We start from the raw sequence: 27,097 nt of genomic DNA on the forward strand, positions 1-27,097 counted from the left end.
ACTTTGTTTGTCATAACTGCCACCCCTCAGATTACCTCAGAGGGCAGTTTTTTCATGAGGTACACTGAATGTGTTACTAAGATGGAGTACAGTGAGTAATCATTCCAACAGGCTCTGTTCCTCTGGCAGCTAAGAGCGTCTGCTGAGCTCTGATCTCCCAGCAGCTAAGCCATCTGCCACTAAGGGGAGTCCAATATGCTACAACCCTGAGGTAGCAAAGTCATCTGCTGTTAATGGGTGTCCAAGAAGCTCCAACCCCCCCCCCCCTGCCCCAGTCAGTTAAGTCATTTGCCACCAACTGGCGTCCAGCAAGCTCTAACCCCCAGGCAGTTAAGTCATCTGCCAGTGATGGGCATTCGGGAAGCTCTGACTTCAGACAGCAAAGTCATCTGTCGCAAGGAGGCATTCAATGAACTATGATCCCCAGGCAGTTATCCGCCACTAAAGGGCATCCACCAAGCTCCAATACCCCGGCAGCTCCCATCTTTGGCTGGATTAGTGAGGTTGGATCTGATGGGTGAAAAATACCATGCTTCAAAACCTCCTTTGGATCCAAGACCTTCCTTGCTTGTGTAGGAAATTAATGTGATGTTCCGATAGTTGCTGCACTCTTTGGCATCCTCCTTCTTTTGGAATTGGTATGTAGACTGAGTGTTTCCAGTGTGGGGGTGATTTATTTGTTGACAGATTCTTGTTAAGATTTTGATGGATTCCGTTTTCACAGCTTGAAATATTTCTATTGGTATTCCATCTATTTCCAGGGATTTTTTTCTCCCAATTCCTTTGAGTGCAGCTTTCACTTCACTTTCTAAGATTTCAGGTTCTTTGTTAAAACATTCTTCTTTGATGGAATCTGTCATCCTTCCATCTCTTCTGTATATTTCTTCAGTGTATTGTTTCCATCTTTCCTTTAGTATCTCTAGCCATGGTTTGAATTTCCCTTGATTTCCTAGATCTCGTGGAACAGATCTCTTGTTCTTTCTTTTTTCTTTTTCATCATTATTCTTCTCTGCAGGCACACATTGGGACTGCACATGCGCCAGCCTGCCAACAGAGAAAAACTTCTTTAGCTTCTTTAGAGCTCCATTGGAGGCCGCTTCACCTGTAAGACAGAGATGTTCCACCAGACATATGGTTGAGGCTAGGCTAGGCCTCCACTGGCCTGGACAGAGGAGAAGATCTGACCCCTCCCTATTAGAATCGTCCACCATCTGGCTCTTTTAATTAGCGCATGTTGACTGCTGCCATCTAGCTAGTATACTCTCTTGTATGATATATGCTGTTTTTGAAATTTTGGAAGTTCTTAAAATGTTTTATTGTTTTTATGATGTATAAATTATGATGTGTCTTAACCTGATGTAATCTGTCTTGAGCCCACTTGTGGGGAGGGCGGAATAAAAGTCTAAGGTAAATAAATAAAAATAAAGTTACATGGAAACCCACTTTCCCACCTAAACAGGCATGTGACCTACCGAAGGAGTGATCCCCCCCAACACACACACACACACACACACCCCTTCCCTCAGTTCGCTCTTAGCCACCATGAGGAGAGGAACTTTGCTTCTGAGCTCATTCATTTGTAGTTTGTGGATTTGTTTTTTGACAGATTTTACTGATATCTCTGACTTTAGACTACTTCTTGACTTTGCTTTGCTTACTGCCTTCAACTTTGGTGATTTTGGCCTTCTTACTCGAGCTGTGTCAGTTGAGTTTTCTCATGACGTGAGTTACCTCACTATGTTTCACAAAGCTCTCTTCAAGAAATATGCCCAGTGCGGGACAAAAATGACACACACTGACCAGCACAAACTGTGTCTCTTGTGTTTTTGTGTTTGGGCAAGAGGCATAAGGCTCTTGCCTGTTCTATCCACCAACAATTCACCCTGAAAGCCCGAAATGAGAGAGTCCAAAGACTTTAGGCCTTCTTGTGGGAGAGAGTCTTTTCTGGCGCAGAGTCTATGGCAGCAAAAACCTCTGCCACCAATGAACCTCCAGCTCGGAACCAAGCTACAGCATCTAGGGTTCGTTCTCCATCTCCTTGTAGAAGTGAACATGGATCCAAGACATATTATCCATCAGAACCGAGGCATTTCTACCAACACCAACATCATCTTACATGCTGTGTTCCCCCTCCATACCACTGCCACTGGTCTGGAGGCTTCAAAGCTCTGGATTTGAGGCAGTCAACATCTTCAAGGAGAGCTTGACTTCCCCATCTGTCGCCTTCGCAGTTGCAACAGCAGTATGACTCTGGAGGAAGTGAACCCCTATTGGTAGCTTCTGAGGTTAGATCCAAGACGTCGGATCCGTCCCCTGATGAAAACGTGGCTCCATCATCAGAATCCCCTTATGAGGACCTTCATATATACACCAAGCAGATGTCCAGAATGACTCAGGCACTGGAGCTCAATGTATCTTCCTCTGCTCCATGAACCACTGACAAGCTGTTAAGCAGACTGTACAGTGTAGCACCATCATCAGTAGGGTTCCCCATTGTTGAAGGCCTTAATGAGGTCATCCTAAAGGCCTGGGAGAAGCCAGCAGAGTTGCCTGCGACCCCTAAGAGAGTAGAGGCTATGTACAAAGTCAAACAGGACACTTGGCCTTCTCTCTTCAAACATCCTGCACCTTCCTCTCTGGCCACAGAAGAGGTCCAACAACACCCTTCTGGACTGAAACCATTTATGTAAAGATTGAACAAGGTAGAAGCAAGGACACAGCCTTGTCTTACACCCCTATTGACTTCTATGGGAGCAGATAAACAGCCATAGTGGACTCTAATCTGAGTATTAAAGACGACTAATCAAAAAAAGTAACCTAACTGGTTTGTTTGTCATGCATAGCTTCTCCCAAAGTCTGCCACAAAGACCTATATTGAATGTAGATTTTAGGTCAAAGAAAGCGACATATGATCTACTCTGTTTGGTTTTAGCCATATGTGCAAGATCCACACAGTGACCAGTTGTTGACATACCCCTCCGAAATCCAGCTTGTTCTATTCCCAACAGATAGTCCAAGTCCATCCAGGTTTTCAACTTAGTGAGTAAATGGCTTGCATAAAGTTTGCCAAAAGATGATGACAGGCTTATAGGTCTGTAGTTCTTCGGGTTAAGTTTATACTCTTTTTTATAAATTGGAACAACTATAGCCTCCTGCCAGGTCACAGGAAATTGTCCAGAATAATCAAAGATCCAGAGGAGTTAGCTGTGTTAGTCTGTAGTTGCAAAAAAGTAAAAAGTCCAGTAGCAGCACCTTTAAGACTAACCAACTTTATTGAGGCATAAGCTTTCGAGAACCACATGCATCGGACAAAGAGAGCTGTGGTTCTTGAAAGCTTATGCCTCAATGAAGTTGGTTAGTCTTGAAGGTACTACTGGACTTTTTACTTTTTTGCAGAATAATCAATGGTCTGAAACAAGTATGTCAAAATTGGAGGCCACCAAGTGGCAAAATCCTTAATTAAATCAGGTGGTATCCAATCAGGCCTTGCCTCCAGATGTCTCCCCTCAGAGTTGACACAGCCAAGGAAGTGGAGGGGCCTATTCAGGCTGGCAGGCAGCCAAAGCTTTTAGAAAAAAAGCCTCTTAGTCTCCCTCGGCCTCCCAACCAAAAGATCTGTTAAGCTACACCTCCAGATGTCTCCACTCAGAGCTGACACAGCTAAAGAGGGGAGGGGCCTTTATCCAGGCAAAGCCTTTGGGAAAGAGCCTTGGTACCAAGGGGTCTGTCAGCTCACATTTCCAGGCATCTCCCCTCGGAACTGAAGGTCAGGTGCCTTTAGTCAGGCTGGTGCATCGCTGTAGCCTTGAAGGAAAAGCCATTATGAGAAGGCTCTGATGGGCCATATCTCTGGATTTAGCTTTAATCTGGACTTATCTTTAATCAAGCTTTCATAAAGCCACAGCCTTGGAGAATAGCCATTGTGGGGAGACTCTGATTAGCCACACCTCTTGACTTAGCCCTTGGTACTCAAAGATGCCAGGGAGGGAGCAGGTGCCTTTAATCAGGCTGGCATTTTCCAGCAACTTGAAGAAGCCTCTCTTGAGCCATAATGACAAAGGAAAAGATAGAAACTTTTCTTCTTTAAATGTAGTTGTATTCTTCACTAGAATGTCTGTTGAGGGTTAAAAACTTTTAAAAGAAACAATTCTCCTCAGTCTCAAGGATGAGGTGAAGGAAAAGCAGAGAACAGCAATGGAGATCCTCTCTCTGTGGTGGCAAAAAGAGAACTGAAAGAATAGCACCCCTCTTCCTAGTCATGTGATGTTTTTGGCAGTAAAGAGCCAAAAGGTGGAGGGGCGCTCCTCTAGAAGGCTCTGGAAACAACAGTTACAGGTAAGTGCAACTCTGGGCCAAGCTACAAGTGACAAATGACACTTGAACGGCAAGTGGATTGAGTGGAGGGCAAGTGAACAGGGAGAAATACACTTGCCGTTCAAGTGTCATTCGTCACTTGTAGCTTGGCCCTCTGTTTATCCTGAAGACCTAGGAATGCTTCTCAAGTAGTGCTTCTTTAGTGGTAATCGTTTTAATACTCAATTGTTTCACATATGTTTCTACTTATTTCTTTGTTAGTTTCCATAATAGAAAAATCAAGCACAATTTTCAACAGTGCTCAAAGGCTGGAAGTTGTTAGAAACTGCATCTCTTCTATATTTGAAAATAAAATTTTGGAGACTGAAAAGGTAATAAAGATTTTGTTAAACAACTATTTGAATTGTTCTTCCAAGTTAAACTTGTATGTATTAAGTGATTGAACTGCGTCTTGGTTAACTCACTAGATTCTAATCCTGGTTTTTTATACATTCATTGGTGTTTTTAGCAAGTGCTAGTTGAAAGAGATTAAGGTACCAGTACTGAGGTGAAGGCAGTTTTGTGTGTACACATACACACATGTATGTACATTTCAGTTTTTAATGTGAACAAATAGAAGAATCAATACACATTTCCTTCATTTACCAAGTTCTCTGTCCATGCTTCTGCAGGAAGACTCCCTCAGGAGAAGAAGGCACAAATTGTTTTAACTGCTGGTAATATTTTATGCCATTTTAACTGCCACTACTGTGGCAGGGAGAATAGACAACACCAGTAGCACCCCATCAGAAATGCAATTCCACTGACACAAGTTTCATTACACTGGTGGACCAAAATCTTTGTATCCCAACACTTATACTTCAGGATTCAGCAAAAAAAGATGTTTGCATATGAGTACATGAAAAGAAAGTGAATTAATACAGGGATAGATCATTTAAAGCAAGTTTGGTACTCAGGCATATTTTATTTAGAAAAAAATGCAATACTAAATGTCTTGTAAAGAACAACAAATAAAAACTCATATTTCAGTATTGTTTATGTATTTCATATCATATCTTCCTAATATCAGATTTTCATCTCTATAGACTCTACCTGCTGCTCTCAGAGCCCTTAAAGGAAAAGCAGCTCGACTGTGTTTGACACAGGAACTAAGCCTTCATGTTCAGCAAAACCGAGCAATACTGGATCATCAGCAGTTTGATTATGTAATACGAATGATGAACTGCACTTTGCAGGTACTTAAAATTACTTTTAACTTAGGCTTTCTTTCTTAAAACTATCAAATATGTTAGTTGGGGTGATAAATATTAGATTGCATTATGTATTTCACTATAATTCTAAAAACATTTTATTTTTGTTAACATAGTATTTATAACCGTCAGTGGACCAACCCCCAAGAGGGGGAACTGTGCTGGTCAAACATCTCTCTTTAAGTAGTTTGCAATGTTGCAGAAACTAGTCTAGAACAAGAAAATTGACAAAGCCTACAGCCCAGAAGCTAGATGTATATCTGTTGGTTGTGCTATAGCTTCCATAGCTGGTTGGCACTGTAATGGAGATGGTTCCTTTACCGTCTCTCCTCCTGTTTGATGGCTGCCTGACAAAAGCCCACCTTTTTTCACAGCATAACTTTTGATGCTGCAGGGGGCGTGCCTGGGCCCGGAGTGGCTTAGGGAGCTGACTAACTTCTGGACTGCCCCCCCAGCCCCCCCCCTTCAGCACTGGCACAGGAATTTACACCACACTTGCACCTCTGTCCAGCCACCTGTCCTGGCCACCACCACTGGGCCACAGCGGGGATGTACCTTGCTTGGCCGCCAGCGGAGGGGGGGGGAGGTTATGCCTGTGTAAGTCTGACTTATGATGATGTAAACCTTAGTCCTCTCCCTGAGCACTTTCAATCCGCCCCTTAGAATTGCACAGTTAGCTTGGTATTTAGAAACCATGTATGAATGACTGCTTGCATTGTTGTTTCGAACCGAGAAACAATACAAATTAAAGTAGTTTGTAGTTTATGTTCGTATGTTTTATATGTTAGTAGACTGAATTTTTTTTTTAAAAAAGGAGGCATGCGCAAAACTTTAATGCAAGTTGTTGTTTCGGCTCATGAAGTGGATTTTTGGCTCACAACACTACACAGCTTAGAGGGAACATTGCCTGTAACAGAGCTGTTACACATGCAACAACACTTGGTCTTCTCCCTTGCATGGGGCTCCAAGAGATGTTTTTGAGATATGCCAGCATTTGGAGTAGACCTGGGACTGGAGGAGGACCTTAGGAAGCTGAGTAAGCCCCACTTTATACACAACACATTTCTGATTGTCCCCATCATAGGGTGTGGGGCTGATAAAGCTATCTTCAAGATATGCAGATATAGGACTTAGTTGCCACCCTAAGATCTTTTGAGCCAAGATGGAAGTGTAAGAGTGCTATTTCCTAGTCTTCTTTAAAATAGTAATAAAATTTTATATGATAAGCGGTATGTGTCTAGTTAATTTAGAAATTATTCCTGAGTATTGAGTTTGTAAATAGCATTCTTCCAATTTTTAAGGTACCCCCTATAAATTATTTTACCAAAATGCATATTACGAAAGGTATAAGCTACTATAAAAAACCTAAGCCACTGAAAATTTGTTTTTGGTACAGCGATTCTCACAGCTGAACATATAAACTGCTGTTTAATGTATGTAATTTCTTCAAATCCCAGCTGTGAGCTATACTGGGGACATAGGAAAGAACTGAATGAGCATCACTCAGTGTTCAATCTGATGCACTAAAAAGCCATAACAATGGCATTTCCTCAGTGGCAACAGTGATAGTATTAGATCAAAGATAAGAGAGTCTTACAAAATTAAAATATAAATGAAGAGAGTTACAAGATAAAATGCTGGATAGTCTGATTTTAGCAAGGCTCATTTGGTTTTATTTATATCACTAAAATTAGATCATTGAAAAGACAATAAGCATGAAAGTTCAACAGCTCTCGGTCTAATAAAGAATGATTCACAGCCCTTCAAAATCAGTCTTTGAATGTGAAAAGTGTGTTTAGGCTGTAAAAATTTATGCACCATAGCTATATAATAAAATGTTGTACACTGGAAAGGATGTAACAATACATAAATTGTGTACTGACTAAAAATATGTAGGCAAAAGCCAACTTTGAGGTATTATAAAGAAAGAATTAACTGAAATACAATTTCACACAATATAACTCTATATTGCTATCTATTAACATTTGTTTATTTTTATTGTTAGTGCATCCATTCCTCAAAGTGCTGACTTCAGTTTCAGTAAATTCAAACATAACAAATAACAAAATTAATTTTAGTATTACTCACTCCAAGGCTCAGTTGCCACATGTGGCTCTTTACCATGCTATCTGTGGTTCTTCCTAATATGGCACCCTTCTCATGTTCCAGGAAAGTAAGCAAGGTCATTTATAGGGTTTGTGGTTGGCAGTTGGTTCCAGTTTTAAAACAGTCACTGCTGGGGGACTGGAGGATGGGCAAGATGGGGCCTGTCCCACCCCTCTTCTCTGCAGCCTTTGTGCTCTCATCTCAGTCCTGGAGCACCTGGTAGGAGCAAGCTGACTGAAGTAAAGAGATACTAAAAACACCACAACAGCTTCCCAAGAAAAGAGCAAGCTGGCCACCCTGGGATGAGGATTGGTTTTCTCCCTTTTCTCCACAACTAGATGCTCATCCTCCATGTCCATTAGTAACCTTACTCTTGCCCAACCTGCTGTGCCTCAGCAGAGAAGGAAGCCCTTACCCTCACACCAGATACAGAAAGTCTGGCTAAGGTTCAACAGTGGTGGGGAGGGGCAAGCATACGTGTGCAGAGGTAATTTAAAAAGTGGTCATTACACAGAATATTTATAGGTATATCTTATTTTATGTATGTGTGTTGGCGGGGTGACACACAAGGCATACAGTACTCATGTGGCTCTTTTGGTTGCTAGTAATTGCAAATGTAACTCTCAGACTTCCGGTTTGGGATCCATGGAGGTCTAACGCAGCTCAAAGTGCTGAGCTGACCGGGCAGCCGTTTTAGCGGCCGGCGGGGCAAATCAAGCTCGCGGCCAACTGTTCTCAGGCGGAGAACAGGCATAGAACGCTCAAGAACCTCAGGGCGCGTTGATCTCGGGCGAGGGGGGGTCCTGCGCAATGGACTCTCTCCCGTCCCTTGGGGTCCCACCCGAAGACAGGTCGGCTAAAATCTCTGCGGCAGTCCTGGAGCCAATGCGGTTGGCATAAGACCCCCATGCCCAAGCTTCAACAGGGGCAAGAAGAGCTGATGGGATTTTGAGATTGAAACAGCGATTACAACCCGCGAAAAGTGCCGGAGAAGGTAAAGATCACTATCTCTTGAAACGGGACAAATTACTTAAAACAAGGAAGCATTAAAGTAGACTTTTAAACTGCAACAGATTGATTATAAGGAGGGGAGGATCCGGCAAGAACTATATTAGAAAAAGGATTAAATTAAAAGGAGTTATAGAAGAAATTGGACTATTGTTTTGCATACCTGTGGTTGCAAGGAGATATCAGGCTGTGAGAAAGCTTTAACATCGCGAGAACTGTTTGTGGGAAGTCGGGAAACAGGAAGTGCGTAACAGTGATAGAGTTGCTGGAGAGGAGCGGCCCTTGCCGGAAGACAGGAAGAAGGGAATCGCCATCTTTGAAAGGGGAAGAGCTGCTGCTTCAGCGGAAGAGGAAGTAAGCCATATTGGATTACAAAAACCATAGAGGAACCATAGAGAAAAGACGCCCGACATTTTGGACTCTTTAAACGCTTTTTTTTGCAAAAAGACTGGGACATTTAAAATAAAAGGACACTAAGCCAAGCGCCATGGAGTTAAGGAAGCGAGCGGATTCGTGGGAGCGAGGTAAAGCGAGCCCCACGATGTTGAAAAAAGAGTGGCAATTGGCCATAGAGAACTTAGATAAAAAACTCTTAGAAGTGATTAAAGAACTCAGAGATATGAAACCTGAGCTGGTGAAAGAGGTTAAAGAGGTTAAAGAGACAGTAAAGAATGATCCGGCAGAAGTGAAGAAGGGAATGGAAACAATACAAAATGACCTGCAGGCGACACAGCAAAGAGTCAATGTAGTGGAAAATGCGGTGGAGAAACTTGCAGACACGCAACGAACAGAGATGAGGGTGATGAGGGGAAGAATGGCAGTTGCGGAGAGCAAGCATATGGAGAAGCAGCTGAGGTTTCGCGGCTTGCCGGAGATAGAAGGAAAGACGGCCCAAGAACAGATTACCGAGGTGTTAGCTGAATACCTGGGAAAGGAGGAGGAGGAAACTGTGGCTATCCTAGATGTGGTGTATCGAATAAATTCAAGATTTGCGACCCAGAGGAAATTACCAAGAGACGTGATTGTGCAATTTACGACTAGAAATACAAGAGAAATGATTGTGAGCAAACAATTTCAAGAACCATTGGAGGTTGATGGCAAGACGGTTATTAATATGAAGGAGGTACCCAGATCGGTGTTGCTAGATCGGAAAAAATACAAATCTTTAATCCAGATTCTGAAGGACATGAAAATAAGGTATAGATGGGAACTACCGGAAGGGATATCCTTTGAATTTGGAGGAGCGAAAAAGCACATCAGATCTGAATTAGAAATGGAAAAGTTTTTGAGGGACAATGAAAAGGACTTACCAGCAACAAGGTTATGAATATGGAGTGTAAAGTTTTATCTTGGAATGTAAATGGACTTAATTCATCGAATAAGAGAAAAAGTATTTTCCACTGGCTATTAAAACAGAAATGTGATATTGTGTGTTTGCAAGAGACTCATATTAGAAACCAGGATGTAAAATATCTTAAATTGAATAAATTGGGCAATGACTATGTAGCGGCCTCAAAGAAGAAAAAAAGGGGAGTGGTACTGTATATAAAAGAGGAGCTACAGCCAAAACTAGTGATGAGAGATGTGGAAGCCAGATTTTTAGCAGTGGAATGTACATGGAATTTAAAGAGAGTGTTGGTGATTGGAATTTATGCACCTAATGGAGCAAAAGAAAGCTTTTTTGAGGACTTGAGGAAGCAATTAGATGAAGTTTCTTATGACCAAATAATTCTTGCAGGAGACTTCAATGGAGTTACAAATTTGGAATTGGATAAAAAATCAACAACTGTACAAAAGAAAAGAGGACTATTACCAAAGACTTTTTTTGCACTAACGCAACAAGAAACCTTGGATGATGTATGGAGAAGACAGAATCCAAAAGGTAGACAATATACGTTTTTCTCCGCGAGACATTCTACGTTATCACGAATTGATATGATCTGGGCCTCAAAAGACTTAGCGCTTTGGACTAAGGATGTGGAAATAATGCCTATGGTAGGCTCAGATCATAATCCAATTATGTGGAAGTTTGGAAAAAGAACTAAAAGGAAAGGATGGAGAATAAATGAGGACTTGTTACAAGAGGGAGAAAATATGGAGATGTTGAGAAAGGAAACTACGTTCTTCATACAACATAACATGAACAGAGAAGTACCAACCAATAAGGTTTGGGATACCTACAAAGCAGTAATTAGAGGCATACTAATGGACTTAAATGGAAGAGCCAGGAAAAAAAGAGAGGAGAAGAGACAGGAGATTATGGAGAAAATAAAAGCCAAAGAAATACAACTAAAGAAAAGACCAGGGAAAAAGAAAATATACCAGGATATTAAAATCCTTCAAGAACAGCTGACGGCAATGAATAATAAAGAACTGGAATGGAATCTTAAGAGAATGAACCAAAAGTCGTTTGAAGGTGCAAATAAACCTGGGAAATACCTGGCGTGGCAACTGAAGAAGAGAAAGGAGAAGAAGACAATAAATAAAATATGTGAAGACAATAAAGTACATCTGGAACAGACGGCTATTAGTAGAGCCTTTTACAAATTTTATGCTAAATTGTATAACAAAAAAGAAGTGAACAAAGACTCAATAGCGACATATCTGGGGAAAATGAAGCTCCCAGTAATTTCGGAAGGATGGAGAGACAAATTGAATAGCGAAGTAACGGAGGAAGAGATAAAGAAAGCAATACAGTCAACAAATTTGGGAAAGGCGCCAGGACCTGATGGAATTACAGCCAAATTTTACAAGGTACTGGCCAATGAACTGGTGCCATTCCTAAAAGAAGTGATCAATGGTGTTTTGAAGGATCAAAGGATTCCAGATACTTGGAGTGAAGCCAATATATCATTGATCCCTAAAGAAGGACAGGATTTGATTAATGTTAAAAACTACAGACCTATTTCGTTACTTAATAATGATTATAAAATCTTTGCAAAGATATTGGCGGAAAGAGTAAAGGGATGGCTTTCCGAAGTTATTGAGGAGGAACAAGCAGGTTTTTTACCAAACAGACAAATCAAAGATAACTTAAGGACAGTTATAAATGCTATTGAATATTATGACAAGCGTTGTGACAAGGAGGTTGGTTTCTTCTTTGTGGACGCTGAAAAGGCATTTGACAATTTGAACTGGGACTTTATGTTTGCCACCATGGAACAGCTACAAATGGGGGAAAGATTCATAAGAGCAGTGAAAGAAATTTATAGAGATCAGAGTGCAGCAATTGTGGTGAATGACGAGGTGACTAAGAAATTGACTATAGGTAAAGGTACAAGACAAGGTTGCCCGTTGTCTCCACTGTTGTTTATTTTGGTTTTGGGAATATTGATGATACAGATTTGAGAAGATAATGCAATCCGTGGAATAAAAATAAAAGACTTTTCCTATAAGGTCAGAGCATTTGCGGATGACATAATGTTAATTGTGGAAGATCCAATTGAGAATATGCCAAAGGTAATAGAGAAAATTAAGGAATTTGGAGACCTGGCAGGATTCTATGTAAACAAAAAGAAGTCAAAGATATTATGTAAGAATATGACCAAACAAAAACAACAGTTATTAATGGAAATAACAGACTGTGAAGTAACAAGTAAGGTGAAATATCTGGGAATTGAACTGACTGCAAAGAATATAGATCTATTCAAGAATAACTATGAAAAATTGTGGACTCAGATAGAGCAAGATTTGATTAAATGGAATAGATTGGATTTGTCATGGTTGGGAAGAATTGCAGTAGTCAAGATGAATGTGTTGCCAAGAGTGATGTTTCTGTTACAAACAATACCAATCATCCGGGACTCTAAGCAGTTTGAAAAATGGCAGAGGAAAATATCGGACTTTGTTTGGGCAGGCAAGAAGCCTCGAGTAAAAATGAAAGTACTACAGGACGCAAAAGAGAGAGGTGGAATGCAACTGCCCAATCTAAGACTCTACTATGATGCAATTTGTTTGGTGTGGCTGAAAGACTGGATGACGCTGAAAAACCGCAAATTACTGGCCTTAGAGGGATATAAAAAAATATTTGGATGGCATGCATATCTGTGGTATGACAAAGTAAAAGCAGACTCTATGTTTTTACACCATTATATTCGGAGAAGCCTCTTCACAATTTGGAAGAAGTATAGAGATTACCTACAGGAAGGAATTCCCTCCTGGGTGGTTCCTTACGAAGTAATAGATCCAAGAACTGTTGATAATGAACAACAGCGCTTAACGTACAAGGAGATAATACGAATAGAACTTTCTAAACTAAGAATAAAGACGCAAGATGAGTTGTCTCCAAGTTAGGATTGGTTTCAATATAGACAGATTAGAGATCTCTACAATTCGGACTGTGCGAAGGGAGGGGTAAGAATGGAGAATTCGGAATTAGAGGAGGTAATTCTACAAGAGGATAAAAAGGAAATTTCTAAGACTTATAAAGTGTTGTTAAAATGGTACACAGAAGATGAGATAGTCAAAGTGCAAATGGTGAAGTGGGCTATAAATTTTAATAAAGAAATAACAATGGAGGCCTGGGAATACTTGTGGAAAAACACATTGAAGATCACGACATGTACTAATATTAAAGAGAATGTCTACAAAATGATTTATCGTTGGTACTTGACACCAAAGAAAATTGCGTTAGGGAATTTGAACATGTCTAATAAATGCTGGAAATGTAAAAAGCATGAAGGATCGTTGTACCACATGTGGTGGACTTGTGAGGTAGCTAGGCAGTACTGGGGGGAAATAATAAGAGTGATAAGTGAGATTTTACAATTTCAAGTTAATAAGAACCCAGAACTCCTGCTACTGAACTTGGGAATGGAGGACATTCCAGCACAACACAGGACATTGTTATTTTACATGACAGCAGCTGCTAGACTTTTGTATGCGCAAAAGTGGAAAGTACAAGAAGTGCCAACTATCGAGGACTGGATTTACAAATTGCTGTATATGGCGGAAATGGACAAAATGACAAGGAAACTGAGGGATCTTGATCCAGGACAGTTCAATATGGATTGGGAGAAGTTGAAACAATATTTGGTGAAAAAATGGGAGGTGGGAGGAGAACTGTGGCAGTTTGAAAATTACTGAAATACAACAAAAGAAAAGGGAAGTGACTTTACCGGGGGGAGGAAAGTTAAAAGAGAATTTCTAAGCAATTATATTATCTGACTATTAAATATAGTATTAAGTAATAGAGGTGTTATTATAATAATTATAAAGAATTATAAGGATAGAAATTAATTAGTTTTATTTCTGGCAGATAACTGTTTAACGGAGAAATTATATAATTAAAATAGAATGAATATAAGAAAGGTGGAAAGAAATATATAGTAATATACAGAATATGAGTTAAATTGTTTAACCTGTGCCGAATGTATATTGTGTTCATAGAAGTACTTAGAAATATGCAGTGTATGGGTCAAATTGTTTGATCATTGCCGGCAGATAATTGTATAATGGAGAAATTATATAATTAAAATATAATGAACATAAGATAGGCAGAAGGAAGTAAAGAGTAACATATAGAGTTTAGGTTAAATTGATTGACTTATGTTGAATGTATATTATGTTTATAGAAGTACTTAAAGTCATGTAGAATGAGAGACAAATTGTTTGTCCCATATTGATGAGACTAGAATGTGTAAGATAGAGTATAGAATACAAAAAATAGATAAATGATTATTATTATTAAAGGTTATATGCCAGGAATGTAATGTCTAGTTGATAAGTTAAGTGGGAAAGGGAACAGAGATAGCACGGTGTTACAATAGATAAGCTTAGAAGAGAGTGAAAGTATATGTTTATTAGAATAAAATAAGTATGAAATGAGTAGGGGGAAAATGGATAAGGGGTTGGATAACTTGGAAGTCAACAAAAGGGGGGGGAAGGGAGGGGGTTAGAATTGGAATATTTAAAGGAAATGGATTGTAATGAGTATAATACTGATCGATTTCTAATCCAATAAAAAATTTTCAAAAAAAAAAAAGCAAATGTAACTCTCCATAAGCGGTCACATGGAGTGAGCAATTACATATGTTATGGACTTGTAAATATTTTTATTTGAAAGTAATTCCTTTTAATTTCATTTAAGCTTCCTCTCAAATATATGCTTTTAGAAATGTAAGTAAGTGTTTAACTCTTTTTTAATTTCCCTATTATGAAGGGTTCATGGATGTATCAGTAGGCTCCTACCTAAAACCAACATTGTTCTAGCCACTAGTATAAAGAGTCCATAATATGTACAAAACTAGACAAGAAAAGTTCTCTTTCCTTTTTTCTTTTTTTCCCCACCCATAAGCAATTCCACTGTTGAAGCCCTTGAGGGAAAAAAAATAAAAATTCTATTCACTCTGCCCTGATAAATAAGGAGGTCTGGAAATTATATGTGCTTGGCGAGAGGTATACTATCACCTCTAATTATTTAAAACAGCTAGTGATAGCCAGGGCTTTTGATTGTTCCTATAGGAGTGCATGATACTGTACTTAGACACTGCCCCAAAGTGTAACAAATTGTTGGCTGAGATCTTATAAGCAGAAGCCATAGAATTATCCAAACAAATTAACACAACCCAACAGGTAGCAAACTGCGCTGTTTATATAACTTGGCTTCCAACATTTGCCTTAGGTGACACACCTGGCTTAAGTCAACTGCCTTGCCTACAATGAAATCAAAAGAGAGTTAAAAGACCTTTCCTTTGAAGGTTCTGATCCCTACAGGCATTAGAAAAGATAAAAATCAATACACCATTAGGTCCTTAGTTGTAACTTCCAGACATCTTGCAGACCTAATCCTACTAGTAAACCTTGTCCTTCATATTACAAGTCATTCAGCATCTTGTCCCCTTGGAAGTTCCTCAAGAGTTTCAACGGTAGAACTTCAGATTGCAAACCCCCATATTCATCCATCTGCCCCTTTACAACAAGAGCTCCTTACATCATTGGCCAGTGGAAAAACAGTGTCCCTGATCCAGATATCCCAAACAAGTTATCTTACTTTAATTCTTCACAGACCAGGAGTAAACAGCCCATTCTGGCTTTGATTGAACAAGTTCATTCACAAAATAAAACTCAGAATGGTATCCCTGCACAAACATATGCATAGTCTAATTCTTATTACCACATTACAAGAATTCCTTTGTTCAGGAAATTCCATATCTTCGGTGTGGAAACATCCAATCTGCAATACGCAGTTTTAGCATTTAGGTTTTTTTGCAGTGCCTAAGGGCATTTACAAAGATTATTCCCACCTTCTAGTCCATTAAGACTATAGGGTTGTCTAGATAATTGAGTCACAATGTCAAAGATACTTTGTCTTCTTAGAAAAGAGACTACATACAAATATCTTAAAATTCAGCTTGGTAAAATTTGCTCTAAAAGTTTAGTGTACTTAGTTCAAAGATACAACTATGCAGGTCACTACAGACAATACTGTGATTTGTCTGAACAAACAAAGGAGTTCTCTTTGCATTTTGTAGAGAAATTCTAGAAATTTGGAGAATATTTGGAGAATATTATGTGTATAGCACATAATACCAGCTTTCAGGCAACTAACACCGCAGATTCCAGAATGTTACTGTCAGATAATTGGAGCAGGTCTTCTTCTGCCAGATTGTACACAGCAGTTTAATTATTAATAGGAATACACACAATAGTGCCTATAGAGTACCTGGAATGTGTCCCTCAGGGCGAGGGGGTCCTTCTTCTTCACCATGATTCTGATAGGTCTATATCAGGGTGACCTTAATGATGAAAGACTGAGCAAAGATTCTGGTGTTTCAATACCCATCCACAATCCCCTGAAGACCAGCTCCAATTATCTGTAATACATAACATTGACTTTCAGGCAACTGACACTGCAGATTACAAAATGTTACTGTCAGATAACACTAACCCTAAGTATACAACAAGATGCTCAATTGCCTAGACAGCATTGGTTCACAACTCATTGCATTTGAAGACTGTCAAACACGTTCAATGTAGAGTTTCAATCTCCAGATGGTGGCTGGAGATGTCCTGGCATTACAACTGATCTCCAGGCCATAGAAATCAATTACCCTGGAGAAAACAGCTGGTTTGGAGGGTGGACTTTATGGTAGTATATACTTCTAAGGTCCCTCCGCTTTCCAATCCCCACCCTCTCCAGGATCCATCTCCCAAATATCCAGGAGTTTCCCAGCCTGGAGCTGGCTACCCTAATTCAATGCAAAATTGGAGGCCTAGTCATACATCCCTAACTCCAGACTTCTGTAAGCTCTATATACTATTACCGACAGACTCCTCTTTCATCTGGAAGAAAACGGAGGGAGTAGCTGTGCCCTCTTCTCCTCCATTCATGACTTAAAAGGGAGGAAGGGATAGTGCCTTCTAGGGGTGTGCACCCCAGAAAGATTCAGGTTTCCCACTTCAGGTTTAGAGGGGAAAAGATTAGGTTTAGTGGGGAAAAGATTAGGAAAAACCCAAATCCCAAAGCAGCAAGTGGCAATGGGATTCGGGTATTTAAACTGCTTAAGTATGATGGTTGTGGATTTTCCAGGCTGTATAGCCGTGGTCTTGGCATTGTAGTTCCTGACGTTTTGCCAACAGCTGTGACTGGCATCTTCAGAGGTGTAGCACCAAAAGACAGAGATCTCTCACTGTGACACTGAGAGATCTCTATCTTTTGGTGCTACACCTCTGAAGATGCCAGTCACAGCTGCTGGCGAAACATCAGGAACTACAATGCCAAGACCACGGCTATAATAATCCTTCAATGAAAATCAGTTATAGGTTAGTGGAATCATGTTTCCTTTTTGTAAAAATGGACTAGATTTGATATTATTTTTAGTTTTAGTAGTTCTGAGTGCAATTTTATTAAATACCAAGCCTTTTATCCCTGTTAAGCTCTAGGGATGTAAAGTGAAATCCTAAGAAGAGCTACTCCAGTTTAAGCCAATTTGTTTCATTGGGGTTAGATTAGAGTCACTCTGTTTAGGATTTTGCGGTTAGTCTCTGAGTGCTGACCTCCATTTTGATTTCTTAGGACAATAAATGAAATTGCATTTTATGCTTCTTATAAATCAAGCTGTTTAAATGGTCATGCATTCAACAAACTATTTCAAGTAGTAAAATTGTTTTGTGGATATCTATCACAGAAGTACTTATTGAATGGAAAATTTGACATACCACATGCCTCATTTCACTTGAGGTGTTTATATATATCATCCTACTACGCATTGTCCTGTGTAAGCATATTTTCATTGTTTATGAACTAACTAGGGATTAAAGTTAATGCAGTGCTAAAATTGCCTATTAAATTAAATCTGTCTTTAAAGGTTTCATCAAATAATTTTCCTGTTGTACAAAATGAAACAAGTTATAGAACAAGTAGCAAACAAAATATGCAAGCATGTTGAGAATGGAGCCCTTGTTGTTTCTCCCTCTACTTGGGCTGAAGAGGGGGAGCTCAGCTAAAATTAAATTTTCAAGTCTAATAGGGCAAGTGCCTTTTCTTAACAGATTTTTCTGTTTTGAAAAAAAGGCTACAGGATCAGCCCAAGTATAAGCAGTGGTTTTCATTAACCATTCCTCTGTCATTTAAGTAGCTGAAATGGCTTGTTGAAAATATGGCCCATGTTAGTGGCAAAGGAAAAAACACTATGTTTCGGATCAAAGTACATCTGATACATTAGATTTAAAAAAATCTGCCACAAAGGCTGAACACAAGCCTCCATGTATGGTAATTTCTGGCTTGAAGGAACCCTGTTTGCTCCCTTCACCTGAATTCTAACAACACAACTGCCCATTACAAGGAATAGGAGGCTTCTATGTGCCTCCTATATGTGTCCATCTAGCTTTCCCCCTTGGTTTAAGTTACTTTAGAGCTCAAGTATCTTCATCAGGGAAGGGGAAGAGAAGCTGAATGGGACACAGGCAAAACCCTCCCATTCTTCAGGCCACCTTACTGTGTTAGCGTGTGGAAAGAGGAACAGATTTCCATTTTTGTGTCTTCTGTGCAGTCCCATTTCGGACTGTGCATGTGCAGGCCAGCCATGTAGGTTCAGTCTAACAGGATTTTCTAGAACTTTCCTAAGCATGTGGAGCTCTCCCCCCTCCCTTTGGTGCAAGGCGTTTTCCCCACGCAAACCAACACAGAACCAAGGGAGTAGGGTGAGCTCCTACCTCAGTCTCTCCTTCGCTGCTGTGGAGATTAGGCATGTTCCGGAAAAATCACCTCAGGTTTGGTTTTTCTGGGTGTGTCTTGTCTCTATGAAGAAATGTTGAATAAGTAAGAAAATTATTTCCTTCAATGGCACTCTTTAAGAAATGCAGTGAATGTGGCACAAAAATGACTACCTCAGATGAGCATCAATTCGTGCCTTATTTGCCTGGGGGAAGGGTACAATGTCTCAACTTGCAGGTTCTGCAAAGGCTCGCAGTGAACAGGAGGCTAGACTTAAGGCAGCCCTTTACAAGAAGACTTTGGGGGCTCCTGAACAGCCTCCAAAGCACGGGAACACAGAGAAGAGGACTACATGCCCACTTCCTCCTCTTCAGCACCACCCATTCCTCCATCCGATCCAGCACTCACTTCAGAGCCAAGATCAGCTTTGATTTCACTTGCATCTTTGGAACTTGCCTTTCCCATGGGGACATCAACAATGATTCCCATATTCACTGGGTGTGGGGGGGAGGAAGTTGTGAATTTCCTGCATTGTGCAGGGGGTTGGACTAGGTGACCCTAGAGTTCCCTTCCAACCCTATGATTCTGTGATTCACAGGCACTTTCACTGATGTACTACCCACAATGGCTACCATGGAACCATGCACAGTTCATGGATCCGAAGCAAGTATTGGCTCCTGTGGTTCCAACCTCTAACTCCTTACTGGTTCCTTTGTCAATATCTGTTCCAGTGCCTCAATCTCAGCATGGGCATGACTTTGACACAGACGATGATCAAGCTCCTAGCAGATCTGAATATGGTTCTGATGTAGCATCAGATCCATTCCCCTGATGAAACCATAGGGGATCATCATCCTCTCTCTCCATCAGCTGACCTTAAATTATATTCTGAACAATTCATCAGAATGGCAAAATCTTTGGAATGGGAGGTTATCTGTTCTGATCCTAAACTGATGGATCATATTTTGAAGGTTTTGTATAATAGTGATGCAGGACCTGTAACCTTCCTTGTTCTACAGAGATTGTTGGATATAGCATCTGACATCTGGCTGAAACCAGCATCTGCAGCACCATCATCTTGTAAAATAGAAAACATGTACTATGTCAGGGAAGATGGATGTTATTTTCTTTTTACCCAGCCTCCCGCGAACTCTCTAGTAGCAAAGAGTTCAGATTCAGAGCTGTTAAACATACTGTACCACTTGATAAGTCAATCAAAAATGAGATGGCTTGGGAAGAAAAATATATTCCTCAGGTTCGATTACCTTTAAAATAGCTAATTATATGGCTATAATGAGCCGTTACCAGATGTGCCTCTGGGAACATATGCAGCAACATATGGACTCATTCATTGCCAGAGGATAAAAAAAGTTTTGACAAAGGTTATTCATTCTGAAGAGGTCAAATTAATGAAGCAGCAACAGTGCAGGAAGACATTCTGTGGACTGTGTCAGTCGATCTGTGGCAACCACTGTCGTGCTCAGAAGGCACTCTTGGTTACACTCCGCAGCCTTCCCACACGAGTGGAGGGCCAAGCTGGAAGACCCTTTGAAAGAAGGGAATTATTTCGATCCAAAACCGATGAGTCCTTGGATAAGATGAAACAAGATAAGATAACAGCAAAGTCGGTCGGTCTCACTGCCCCTCCATCTGCTCCTTTCAAGCCCAGGTATTTTCCGAGGCACTCCTACCAACCATAATACCAGAGGTATTTCACACCCTCCAAATTCCAGGCCTCCTTTCTTTGCTCACAAGCACTCTGTACAGCAACCAAATGACCCACCACAGAAGAGGAAGAGTCTGCAATTATTAGATGATACCTTATTTTTGTAACAGACTGGCCCTTTATCTTCCAGCATGGTATAAAATTACATGAGACTCTTGGGTCCTTTCTGTTATAGAAAAAGGATATTATTTAGAGTTTCCCTTTGGGAATTGTTTTCATTCATTTTCTTACACTCCTGTTCTTGAGGAGGAAGTTTCTTAGCTCCTTCAGAAGGGACCGATTCAGCCTGTTCCTTTACAAGAAATAAGCCAAGGGTTTCATTCAAGATATTTTCTTGTAGATAAGAAAGATGGTGGGGTCTATCATAGACGTTAGGCACCTGAACAAGTTTTTTAAAGTTTCTAAGTTTTGTATGTTGTTATTGTTGATGTTATTTCCTTGTTACAAATAAATACATGGTTTGCTGTTCTAGATTTGAGAGATGCTTACTTCCTCATCTCCATTCATGCTGATTGTAGAATGGTTCCAGTTTGCAGACACTAATTTCCAATATACAGTCTTACCCTTTGGGCTTGCCACAGCATCCAGGGTATTTTCTAAGTGCATTTCAGTAGTGGTGGAGCATCTCTCCCTGGATGGCTGTAACATATTCACTTATTTAGATGACTGGCTGCTCACACCTCTTCCAAAGAGTTATTGTGTTTGCAATTAGATATAGTGTTGGCTACCCTTTCCAACTTGGGTCTGTTGGTTAACTGGAAAAAGTCTCAGCTGGTACCAGTTCAATCAATTCAGTTTATTGGTGCTTTTCTAGATTCCAGACAGGGCATAGCTTTATTGCCTGTCCAAAGAATTCAAGCTATACAATCTTTAATATCACAATATATTCTGCGCAGATCACAAACATCCCATAGCATCCAAAAACGCCTTGATCTAATGGTCTGTTCTACAGCAGTAGTGCCCTTTTCAAGTCTATATTTTAGGTCCCTTCAAAATTGGCTCATGCATAAATTCTCCCTGGAAACAACTCTCTGTTCCCAGACCTATACTTACCTCATTATCCTGGTGGTTGCAAGACTCAAATCTATTTACAGGAACCCCTCTGGGGTCCATATCCCATGACATTCAGCTTTTTAACAGATGCTTCCTTGTATGGATGGGGAGTCCATTGTCAGGGGCTACATGCCAGTGGTTTGTGGTCTTATGCAGAAAGAAAGCTTAGTTCTCTTAGAACTAAGGGCAGTCAGGTTTGCATTGATTTCTTTTGCAGTTCTCATGGAAGGAAAGACAGTGCTGGTGGCTACAGACAATACCACAACAAAATTTTATATCAACAAACAAGGGAGCGCTTGATCCTTACCTCTCAACAATGAAGCAGTTTGAATATGGCAATGGGCGATAGATCACATCTCCTTGATCGCCGTTCACATTGAAGGCAAATCCAACACAGCTGCGGATGCTATCAGCAGAACACATATCTCCAACCACGAATGGATACTAGGGAACTATTATTTACTTCCTATTTTCCAGTTATGAGGGCATCCAGTATTGGAGTTGTTTGCTTCTCACCACAATTTCAAATGCCAGTTTTTCTTTTCCCTGGCAGCAATGGGCCCATATTCCCTGGGGGACAGCTTGCAGATAACCTGGCAGGGGACCCTATTTTATGCTTTTCCCTCTATTCCCTTGTTGATCAAGGTAATTGCCCAGCTAAAAGCAAACCCCTCTTCCTGTATTCTAATTGTCCTTTTTTGGCCAAGGAGAATATGATTCCCCACCCTGTGGCAAATATTCAAGGGGGATTACATACTTCTCCAAGAAGCAGAGGATCTCATTCACGTAGGCTCTCTTCTACACCACAGCATAGCCTCTCTATACCTGACTACTTGGCTAATAACTCCTTAGAGAATATGACTTCAAGGGTACAAGAGATTCTACTTTTTGCCCATAAAACATCCACTGGAAGATCATATGCTGCAAAATGGGCTGGATTTATGAAATGGGCTAACATTTGCAGTTCTGATGCATTCTCTTGTGACTTGCATACTATTTTTGACTATTTGCTTCTTCTCAAGGATCAGCGTTACCAGTTACCTCTCTCAAGGTGCACTAAGTGACTATGTACACATACAATGACACTGTTGAAGGTTTTTCTGTATTTTTCATGCCTTTATCAAAAAAGTTTCTCAAGGGGTTGTTTAATTTATTTCTACCTACTGCTCCTCCACAATAGAGTTTGTCTTTGGTACTGATGTCTTTGATTTATAAACAATTTGAGCCTATGCAAACCTGTGACCTTTCTTTTCTTTCTTTCAAAACTTCCTTCTTGGTTGCTATCACATTTGCCAGATGGATGGCTGAGTTATGGGACTTGCTTTGTGATCTACTTTTCCTGAAGTTGCATCAGGACAAGGGGGCTCTCAGACCCAGCGTAACCTTTCTTCCCAAAATGGTTTCACTGTTTTACCTTTCTCAAGATATAATACTGATACTGCCATTTTTCTTTCCCAACCCCACATCTTCTCAAGAACACATCCTGTTCACACTGGATGTTAGGAGATCTCTTGTGTTTTATTTGGACAGAGTTGAAGAGTTTTGCATAAATAAAAACAAGGGTCATGCTGTCTTCTCTCAGACAATTTCCAATTAGACTTGTCTATGAGAAGCTGAAAATTCAATGTCTTTTTCCAATTAAAGTTCACCTCACAAGATTTCAGGGTCCTTTCACAGCACTACAAGGAAGGGTCCTGATTTTGGAGCAACAAAATTGGTTTTACCTACCACCTTCAAGAAGCATTACTCCATTGATGTAGATTCCAGGACTGAGGCATCTGTTGAAAAGCGGTGCTTCAATCATTGTTCTGCTAAAAGCCCACACCCACCTCTTCCAGGTAAGTTAGCTTGTTATTCTCCCATGTGGGACTGCACAGAGGATGCAAAGATGCACTTACCTGTAACTTTTTCATCAATCATCTTCTGTACAGGCACACATCCCTCCCCTTTCTCTGCTGTGGGTTGTTGCATTAGCCTGTCTTCTCCACTGCGGCAAAGGGGAGACTGAGGGAGGAGTGCATCCCCTCGGTCGTGTGTTGGTTTGGGTGGAAAAGACTGGCTCACACCAAGGGGAGGAGGAAATGCTCCACACACTTAGGAAAGCTCTAGAAAATATTGTCAGACAGAACCTCTGTGACTGGCCTGCGCCTGCTCAGTCCCATGTGTGCCTGCACAGAAGACACTCAATGAACAATAGTTACAGGTAAGTGCAATGCTGGTTTCTTGTTCTCTTGGCCTCGTACATATGGAGTACTACCCAATTTCCTTACCAAGATAAGGAGATTCTGCATGCTTTGTAAGTTCTTTCATGACTTTTTTCTGCTGTCATCCCTCCACTCGAATTGGACTGCTGCAGAGTGCAGGAGCACTCCCATGATCCGCAGTGGTCAGATTCAGGCCAAATCCAGCTGAATCCAGTGTGATTCTGGATGAATGCAGCCCGATTAAGGATGAATTCAGCTCAAATTGGGCCACTGCACCGCCCAGGAGCACGCCCCAGGAGGCATGTTTGCCCCTCACCAGCTAGGTAAGCGGGGGCAGGGGTGGAGGATGGAAGTGGGGGATCCCCTGCCCCTGGCAGGGGACTAAAAACAAATTAGAGAGAGTAACGGCGTCAAACTGCAAAACAACCAAAAGCCGTCACTTACTAACTAATATAGCACTGAAGAATACTCGACACGTCTATATGCAAAATTACAAAATTTACTCATACATCAAATGAATTTTAAATGCTCAGTGAAACAGATTCTGTTTGGACAAACATGTTGGAACATATATCACCCCTCACCTCAATTGGAAACAGGGGGGGGAAACATACAAGTCAATCCCCTAGTGTTTGCAGAAACAAAAATACTTCTAATAGGGCTAAAAAAGCCTCTACATAGTTTCATACAAATATCAATATACACAATGCACAAATATGTTGCTCAAGTCAACGGTCAACAGAAAAATCAACTGCTAAATTCGAATCGATATTTTCAAATTGTAACTGAACGGGTCAGCTAGCAAGAGGTCCCGTTTCCGGTTTCCCCTTCTTCAGAGCAGTTACAACTGTAAGGAATATACAATAAATACAAATTAATATAAATTAATTAAACGTCCAATAAGCTTTCATACAATATTATTCTGCAAACGCATACTTACATCCAGCAATTCAAATAGTATGTCTCACAAAGTTACGGCTCGCTCACTGGCGTACGCAAAGTAACTGGTCATGTCCGCTCCTTAAAATATCCTTACCCTATTATCCTCATATGCAGTTTTGAAATATTTAAAGGAACAGAGTCCCCAGATAGTCCTCAAAGATAAGACGTCAAGTCGCAGTTAACATTTAGTCCTTGTGGTTCCTCTGTGCGTAATTTGTAGATCCACCACGCCTCTTTCCTCAATAGATCTCGTTGTGCCAAAGCATCCTCCTTGAATTTGCTCACATGCAGGACTGTGTACACAAAGTCATTCTCACGATGCTTCATGGCCGAAAAATGGGAAACCAACGGCGCATCCTCCACTCCCCAACGAATTCTTGACCGATGTTCCTGTATGCGTGTTTTAATTGTTCTGGTAGTGCAACCTACATACATCTTTTTACAAATACATACAATAAGATATACCACATTCTTGGTGTTACAATTCGAGAAGTCCTTCCAATACAGTCCCATCGATTTAAAGCTATACCCTGGCATAACTAAGTCACAGCTGTTACAACTTCCACATCTATAATGCCCCTCGGGAAGCGTCCTAAGTTGTTTATTGTGTGTCAAGTCTGTGTGAATAAGTTGATCTCTAAAATTCCTAGTTCTCCGGTGGGCTACCAGAGGTTTGTCTTTACAGCCTGGAAGATCTTCAATTAGATGCCAATATTTGTATACTATCTGTTTAATATGCTTCGCTAGCGGTGTATAGTCAAGAGCAAAGCAAATTCTCGTCTCCCTCTCAACCCTTCGTTCCTTTAGAATTTCCTGTCTATTTCGTCGGAGCGCTCGTTCCCTGCCACTCATAATGACATGCTCTGGGTATCCCTTAGTTGTAAACTGTTCCCCCATCCGTTTCGCATTTGTTAAAAAATCTTCCACCGTGGTGGAGTTTTGGCGGAGGCGCAGGAACTGACTGAAAGCTAAGTTACATCGTAGGTGAGGGGGATGGAAGGACTGATAGTGTAAGAAGGCATTCCTATCTGTTGGCTTCCTATAGGGGCGCACATGAGCCACATTCCCCTCTGCTCTAAACACTGACACATCCAGGTAATTAATTAAGTTACTGTCGGCTGTCCACGTGAACTTGATGTTGCTGTGTACCGTGTTCATCCAATTACAAAGCTCTGCCATGTACGATTTATTGGACAAAATTAAAAATAAATCATCAATAAAACGACAGTAAAACAAAATGTGTGTAAAGAAAGGGTTTTGATCCGCATTCTGAAAATTTTTTTCCTCCAGACGTGACATGAATAAATTTGCTATACTCGGTGCTGCGGAGCAGCCCATGGCCACCCCGCATGTCTGTAAATAAAAAGTGTCCTGAAACCGAAAATAATTCTTTGTGAGGACTATGTCTAATAGATCTAATAAAAAATATGTAGGAGGGTCCCGAGTATCCCGTTTATCCAGAACCGATTGAATGGTCTGTAGGGCTTCTTCATGTGGTATGCTCGTATATAAGGAGGTTACATCTAAGGTGACAAAAACAGCTTCTTGGGGTATAACTAATCCCTCAACAGCATTAATGAAGTCACGAGTGTCCTGGATATATATAACTGACTGAAAGGTAAGTTACATCATAGGTGACCAACTCGAGTTGACCAGATTACTTAAACTTAGAAATTTTGGGGGGAATTCTTCTGTACTTCAGCAAATTCCCTCTAATTTACGTCCCCGTTCCACTTTCGTCCCAGCAACAACGGACCACCGGATCCAGACCTTTGAGACTATGGTCATTAAGGATGTAGAGAAAATCGAGCAGCAACATCGCCATATGAGACCCAACCTTCGTAAAATAGATCAGGAAGCTTTGAGCGAGCTTATGAAGGACGAGTCCATAATTATTAAAGAGGCCGACAAGGGAGGAGCTATAGTGATATTGAATAGGGAGGATTATATTGGGGAAGTGGAATGCCAGTTAAATGATACAAACAGCTATAAGGCAATTCCAAGGGATCCCACTAAAAGTATCACCAGTGTAATTAAAAACTCCCTAAACGAAGCAGTAGCAATGGGTTGGATATCGGAACAGATGTTTAGAGCTTTACTGAACACTTATCCCAGGGTCCCGATTTTTTACATACTACCGAAGATCCATAAACCTGGTTTTCCTCCCCCAGGACGGCCAATTATCTCAGGGTCCGACTCGGTCTTGGAGCCACTGGCTAAATATTTTCCAGCCATTTGTTAAGAAAATAAAATCATATATCCAGGACACTCGTGACTTCATTAATGCTGTTGAGGGATTAGTTATACCCCAAGAAGCTGTTTTTGTCACCTTAGATGT

At 40.7% G+C, this 27,097-nt stretch overlaps 1 protein-coding gene across 1 annotated transcript in view; it reads left to right on the plus strand.

Moving 5' to 3' along the window:
* SBF2 (SET binding factor 2) overlaps nucleotides 1-27,097 on the plus strand; it is a 611,100-nt gene that overhangs the window by 402,992 nt on the left and 181,011 nt on the right. The window contains exons 15-16 of the mRNA XM_054970260.1: nucleotides 4,576-4,685; nucleotides 5,400-5,549. Of these exons, the coding sequence (XP_054826235.1) occupies nucleotides 4,576-4,685; nucleotides 5,400-5,549 (260 nt within the window). The remainder of the gene's footprint in view (nucleotides 1-4,575; nucleotides 4,686-5,399; nucleotides 5,550-27,097) is intronic.

The sequence above is a fragment of the Eublepharis macularius genome, chromosome 2 (genome assembly GCF_028583425.1).
Source record: "Eublepharis macularius isolate TG4126 chromosome 2, MPM_Emac_v1.0, whole genome shotgun sequence".
NCBI lineage: Eukaryota > Metazoa > Chordata > Lepidosauria > Squamata > Eublepharidae > Eublepharis > Eublepharis macularius.